This window comes from Lepidochelys olivacea (assembly GCF_965140295.1).
Source record: "Lepidochelys olivacea isolate rLepOli2 genome assembly, chromosome: 27".
NCBI lineage: Eukaryota > Metazoa > Chordata > Testudines > Cheloniidae > Lepidochelys > Lepidochelys olivacea.
In genome coordinates this window covers 12,968,202-12,975,467 of record NC_140437.1, presented here as the reverse complement: position 1 = coordinate 12,975,467, position 7,266 = coordinate 12,968,202, and the positions used below count along the sequence as shown (strand labels likewise).

Here is a 7,266-nt window from a genome sequence, read left to right as displayed (position 1 = left end):
ATTATGCTTTTTAACTATGCATCCAATTCATCCCAAGATAAACTCCACTGGCTTTAAAGATGAATTTCTCCCCAATTTAAAAATAAATAAGTAAATAAATAAATCTGACACTGTCCCTTTAATCAGATCTGTTCCAGTGAATTACAAAACCTACAGATCTCTAGTTTCACTCCACACTGATTAATCCCACTCCTCCCCTCTGTGAAGCCCCCAGCCCATGGAGTACGTTAGCTTCCTGCATGTCAAACAAGGAGACGTGCCCTTATATAACCAATTCATTTTTGTTTATCTACCTCTTAGTGACAATAGAATAAAATAGGTCGTGGCAACTCCACATGCGGTAGTGTAGAGGAAAAAATTACTCTTTTTCCAAAGAAAAAATGTTTTTTAAAAAAAATAATAGAATGTATGGGCTTTCTTTTCACTTTAATGTGTTCATTCATTGCAAAAGTTCCAAACCTCAGCAGTGCTAAATTGTTCAGTTGTGACTAATTTTTATTAAAATGCTCAATATTCCATTACTTTTTTTTTTCTTTTTAACTTTGATATTTACTTCTGTCAGCAGTACAACTTCTCTCCGCTCCTCTGTCTCAGCGGACGCTTTGTTCGTGTGATGACTGGTCACTTTCGCATAGACTGGCATTCAATTGCCATTCGGACCACATTGCTTTAGGGGCACCCAGATGGTATACCTTTAAAGTATTTTTAGGTGGTGTACAATCTGGATGATTCATTTTTACCAGTACTCAGCGTGGGTTAACGATAAAGCAATCAGGGCTGGATTATAAAAGTAACAACCAAACAGGAATGGATTGTGTGACTAAAGTGACTTGATCATCTGAAGTTTAGGACAGTTCAATACACAGATGTGCATATAGAGAGGTAAAACTAATGCATCCTGGTTTTGAAATCCCCAGTCAGCTGCCATGTTGTTCTGTACTCCCTCATGCTTGATACTGGGGGATATGGGGAATAGCTTGCCCACCTGATTGATTGTTCCACACACTTGTTTGAATAAAAGTGCTGCTTTCCCCCGGCCCCCGAGTCACTGATCCAATGCAATTTCAGACTATTCATCGAAAAGTTGTACTTGACTGTAACGATATTTTTCCTCCCTTCGGTTGATTGTTTATTTTCTCTCTACTCCCCTTTCCCCTTCTGCTCCATGTTCTTTACCTGGTACTTTTGTGAGGCAGGTTAGTTGGCTCAGATCTGGAGTTGTGATTGTGGATGGACGTGGACTCCATTTTAATTGCAGCTAGGTTTCCCCACAAACCGGTTTACTCCACTGTTTCATTTTTAAAAATAAAGCAAAAATTATACTGCACCTGTGTGTGTTTATCTCCATTCTTAGGAGAAACAAAGAGGTCAGCGATGCGGAGGTGTGGATGGGTGGGTGCTGATATAACTCAAGGCACGGACTTAGCAGACCTGCATGCCTCACACTATCACAGATGCCTCACTGGACTCTCCACAATGTTACAGCTTTGTTACTGAATACAGTATACTCCTGATTATCTGAACAGCATGGGGAACCCAGATTTGATTTGGCCCATCAGGAATTGGAATAATTGAGAGGGCAGGTGTCATTCAGCAGCCTTCCACATGGCAGCCTCCTTGCAGTCCAGGCCAGGGATCTCTGCTCTTCCCTGCTCACTCGCTCCCATGACAGTGGGGCTGCAGTGGGTTCCCACCACTGCCGCAGGGCCAGGGCCACCCGATCCCCGCAGGCACAAGATGCAGGGCAGAGCAGAACCCCCCGGCCAGTACTCTGCCGCTCCAGGACTGCAGCCTTCCCTGGACCATGCACCTGCAGGGATTGGCTACACTCACTCAGTGACAGCAGGACTGCAGAGGCTCCCTGCACTGTGGCAGGAGCCATTCAGCAGCAACGTGGCCTCCCTCATGGCTGGGAGCACAGCTGCATCCTCCTCTGAGCCCTGGCCAGGGGTCTCTTCTCTATTATCCGCACCTCTGCAATTTCCTTGTCCCCCTGCATGAGATACATGAGAGATGAGGAAGGGATTTAGATAATGCAGAGGTTCAGATGATAAGGTTTGGGGAGCAAACACTCTCAGAACAAAAGCTTAGCAGAGACTTTCCTGGGCAGTACCTAGCACCCTAAAGGGCCAGTCAGACTGGGATTTCCAGGTGCTACTGCAGTACAAAGAGAGAAGTGGCTAGTGAGTTTGAGGGCCTGCTGTGGAAGGCATCTTCAAGGGGCCTTGTTTTCAGAAAGTGCTGAGCACCCACTCTCTAAAAAGTGGGCCCTTTAGAAATGGAGTCTTCACTGGGTCACCCAAAGTCATTAGTCACTTTTCAAAACATTGGTGTTTCTGTGCCTTCCAAGAACATTAGTGTTGGCAAAAATTCAGACACTCATGGTCATCGAAGTTCTCCCGCAGTAACGCTGCCTTTCTCCCACCCAGTCTTCTCCACCTAGATTGTAAGCTCCATAGGCAGAGATGGTCTCACACCATGCATATGTACAGAGTCTAGCAAAATTAGGCCCTAAATCTGTGATCTCGGTTGGAGCGTCGAGTTGCTCCAGTAATAAAGTGAATCCGAGGGACTGACCGTGGCAGCCATTCAAGTTTAAAAACTGGAGCAAGTAGGTACAGGACTCCTCCCTAACCGTATTAAATTAGTGCTGGGGCCATGATGCGTGGTCTGCTTGTGGCATTTACTTCTTGTCTCAGATTAGTATCCAGGTCCCACCACTGTGGTAATGGTGGGGTTTTTTGATGCTGTGGTTAGCTGCCCGCTAAGAACTGAACTCCACCATTTCACATAGGCCATGAGCTAGCAGATGAAAAGAACTCAGATCACATGAATGTGGACTGCATTCAGGCAGGACAATTAGGAGAGTTTGCATTTTCCTCCTCTTAAGTGAAAGCTTCTTAACTAAACCAGATTTCCAACATCCCCACTCCGGTCCTTAAGTAAGGAGTAACAAGTTCTCGACAGATATTGCATAGGCAACATACTAACTCCATTTAGGATAAACCAAGCACTTCAGTCTATACATGAAAGTCATTTGTGCTTCTGGCACTCAACTTGAGAACACTCATTCCAGTTACTCCTCCAAGAAGGAAGTCAGACAGTCTGTGCATCCCTGATAATCCATTCAATTGCAGGGAGGATGTGGAGTGCTACCAGATCAAATCAGTAGGAATTCTACCCTGCCCTGCCCCCCTTCACTCTGCACTGGCTGGAAAGAACACAGTGCAGGGCCATGATGAATCTGGCTCATTATTAGCCAAGCTGCCTCACTCTTTGATCAGGGAAACTTTGCAATGAAGAAAACACCATTGCAAGGCCTGGAGCAGGATCCGAGTGCAGATAACACACACGACTGCGTTGTCCATTTCAAGTTTGGGCCAAGAGATTCCAGAATCCCAAATTCAGCCCATTAAAAAGTTTTTATAGAAAGGAAGGTGCAAAAGGAAGGCATCCAGTGTGGCATAAATAAGGCAATTAGGCTGAAGCCCAAAGCGTACTCCTGCTGTGGCCATCAGGGAGGTTACCGTAGGAATTGCACACGGCAGGGTAAAAGGGTTATCCTGTTGAGTAGCATTTCAGTCGGTTTTTGAAGTAGTGCAAAGATAGTTTAAATTGCACCTGTGCTTTGGTGTTGGTCCGGAACAGTTTATATTGGTCTTCTACCTTAGTCAGGTTGGGATCAGATGCGGGATTATGTTCTTGGTGACCGATAGAAACATCGCTGCAGGAACCGACAAGCAAGATGCCCAGTCCATCCATGAAAAATTCTGGGGAGGAGAAAAAATATTTAAAAGCGAAGTTAAGCGACCCTGCGTTTCCCCAAGAACGGCTGTGAAATTATTTCACAAGGCTCTGTATGGTCCACTCAGGACTGAATCACTTCTCCACGTAAAGGAATTGAACCACGGGTCCTCTGGGTCTAAAACCAAGCTGCTATGGCTTGCCCTAGAGAACCAGGTCCAGTCACTTGTGGAGACTAGCAGAGTCAAAGCTCTGTGGGTACGTTTACACTGCAGTCAAGGTGGGACAGCAGCATGGAAAGCCAGACCTGTTCTAGCACACAGTTAGAAATAGCAGCGTTAGACGCAGCAACCCAGGCTGCCCCCTGGGTATGTCCTCATGATGGTAGCCAGGTCTGAAGCCTGTACCACCACCTATGCCTGTATGCAGCTATTTTGAGCCCTGCTGGCGTGGAGTTTCCCCGTTTTAACTGCAAACGTTTCATAGTAGTCTAAGACATGAATCATGGCGTGGTGGGGAAGGGTCAGTCCTTTGGAGGGTCGCTGCTGCCCTCGCTAGGATCCCCTTAGTTTGCCCCTGGTCAGGGCGGTTCTTTGAGTCGGACACGTGCCTGTCTCTGAGCTGTGCTCAGGGAGACAGCCTGAAGCAGGGGAGCTGCCCCTCTCCTGTCCCAGGCCTTTCTGCCTCCTCCTTTGTTCTCCTTCCTTTATAGTAGGCCTAGTTTCCTCAGCTGGGCACAGCTGTGATTGCCTGCCTCCATGATTGGCAGCTCTGGCAGTTGCCTGAGTGTGTGGCTGGGCACTTGCCTGCTGACAGGAGAGGCTCCCCTCCCTGTCCTGCCTACGCTCAGTGTGGGGTTTGTAGACCCCATTACAGGGACGAATCAGGGAAGTGCTGAGTTTGCCGCAAATCCCATAATGCTACTCACTTCCAGCTAGCATCCCACAAGGTGCAGCAAGAAAAGTCCCACAATGCATAGAGCGCAGAAGCAAAGCAAAGCACTGCACCCTAAGATACCTGTACGGAATGTTGTGCGCTTACTCTACAAGACGTCCCTGCTGTGTAAACGTGCAGATCCATGCTGAAGCAGAAAACCACTTACGGTGTATATGCAATTACTGGAGACTGTCTAATACGCACAGATTCATGTGCAACAAGTCAGTGTGAATTAATACACCCAAGCGCATAAACCCTAAAGCAAAGATGCAAAACCACAAGCTCTAAGCCGAGTTGCCCCTGCAGATTCGACTGGTCACTACAGCAGCCATATTAGTTTTCTAACCACCATTTTTCCATTTGCTTTTCAGTAAGGTTAGTTGGTTGAAAGAGAAGTAGCAGGCGTTGTCTATCCTACCCTTCTAACAGAACCAGTAGGGATTTGTTTATACATTTCCTGGTCTAAATAAAAAACTAGAGCACTTCTCTGCATTTAACTCTGAATAAAGTGGCTGCTGCACCTTGCATCCAGGGAAAGTACTCAGAAATGTATAGGTGCAATTGACAAACAGGCATTTTCTCTAGACACCACAGCCAGCTGTTTTATATGCTGTCAAGCCAGGACCCCACTGAAGAGTCTTCCTTGGCATTCCATGTAGCAGAGTCTACATACAGTGCAGGCGTCGGGATACTCTAGTGGCCAGAGCAGCAAGCTGGGAGTCAGGAGACCTGAGGTAAAATACTGGCCCCACTGAACTCAATGGCAAAATGCCTCTTGATTTCAAGGCAGCCAGGATTTTACCCCTGGCTTCAGTTCCTAGCTCTGCCGCTTACCTGCTTGGTGACCGTGGGCAACTTACTTCACCTCTCTGGCCTTCCAGCTCCCCTTCTGCCTCTCATCTAGTTTAGACTGCAAGTTCTTCAAAGCAGGGATTTCTCTTACTACATACTTATACAGCTCCTAGAGCAATGGGTCTCCAGTCTTTGTTGGCACACTATAGTAACACACATACAATCATGCATTACACAATGTTCATTGTTAAAAGCATGGGTTATTAAACATCATTTAGCCTATTTTAAGTTTAATGATTAAATGTTTTAAGAAAACCAAGAGGAGCTGCTAATGCTTTATTTCAAACATCCATTTAGTTCAGCTGTGAAACAGGGTGTCCTAAGGAGACCTGGCCCTTTAAGGGGACTACCTAGGGGATGGGCTTTGAGGCAGATGAAATTAAGTCTGCTGGGTCCAGTTAAGGAAGAAAGGACAGAGGAAGGGGTTCACCCCACCCCACAGCCAGACAGGCCTGGCTAGACCAACTCCACTAGGGGCAAAGGGCAGAAGCCTTAAGGGGTGCCAAGCCGCAGTATCTGAGCCCAGCAAGAGGCTGAAGCAGCTGTGGAGAGGGAGAAGGGCTTGTTTTTATTTTGACATTTTACCTGTGATGATTTAATAAAATCAGACCCAACATCGGGTGGTGGGTGACCACAGGAGTCTGGGTGCAGTTTGAGAACCAAAAGGAGAATCTAAGGCACCAGGAACATCTAGTACTGGCCTGGGTAGATCAGGCTTTATAAGCCTAAATGGCAGTGGGTTGGATCACTTTATGCAGAGTGCACCAGATCCTCAGGTGCTGTAATTCATCACTGGTTTCAGTGTAGACGGGTGTGGCTCCATCACCCAGGCCAGTCATAGGGGCGGTACTCTCAACAGTATTTGATCCATATATTGTTGCAAAGCTAATGGGTTAACACACACAGTGAGCCGTGCTATGCGAGGCTTACGGGCCTGATCCTCCATTGCCCCACACCTTGTGTCACAACTTACACCTGTGTAAACAGAGTGCAGATAATGGCCAGATCAGCATGACAGCATTTTACTTTGTACTGGTGCAAGTGACGGTCATGATGCAAGGAGGCAAAGGACAATTATCTTCATCCAGCAATAGAATCATAGAATCTCAGGGTTGGAAAGGACCTCAGGAGGTGATCTAGTCCAACCCCCTGCTCAAAGCAGGACCAATCCCCAATTTTTGCCCCAGATCCCTAAATGGCCCCCTCAAGGATTGAACTCACAACCTTGGGTTTAGCAGGCCAATGCTCAAACCACTGAGCTATCCCTCCCCCACAGCAATTCTGCTTTCTTGCCACTAGAGGTCTTTGCCTTTGTAGTGGTGGTATCTCAGCCCCCAGCGGCTACCTTGTGTAAAGTTACTCTGGAGAAATGATTTTCTCCAACCCCAAAAGAATCTGAGGGCTTTGTTTTTTTCAGAAATGAGACCAACTGCCCTATAGCCTTGCACAGTGAGAAGTCATTTGTACCCATGCACAAGTCTGGTGGGAGTTTTTTAAAACACACTAGAAAAAGTAAAGGAGTACTTGTGGCACCTTAGAGACTAACCAATTTATTTGAACATGAGCTTTCGTGAGCTACAGCTCACTTCATCGGATGCATGCCGTGGAAACTGCAGCAGACTTTATTTATGCACAGAGAATATGAAAAAATACCTCCTCCCACCCCACTGTCCTGCTGGTAATGGCCCACCTGATGATCACTTTAGATAAGCTATTTCCAGCACAAATCCAGGT

The 7,266-nt window shown here is 46.7% G+C and overlaps 1 protein-coding gene across 1 annotated transcript in view; it reads right to left on the bottom strand.

Annotated features, from left to right (window-relative positions):
* Positions 1–405: 405 nt before the first annotated feature.
* Positions 406–7,266, bottom strand: part of LOC311513731 (beta-1,4 N-acetylgalactosaminyltransferase 2-like) — a 29,656-nt gene continuing 22,795 nt past the window's right edge. The window contains exon 11 of the mRNA XM_084615759.1: positions 406–3,770. Coding sequence (XP_084471885.1) covers positions 3,559–3,770 — 212 coding nt within the window. The 3' untranslated portion in view covers positions 406–3,558. The remainder of the gene's footprint in view (positions 3,771–7,266) is intronic.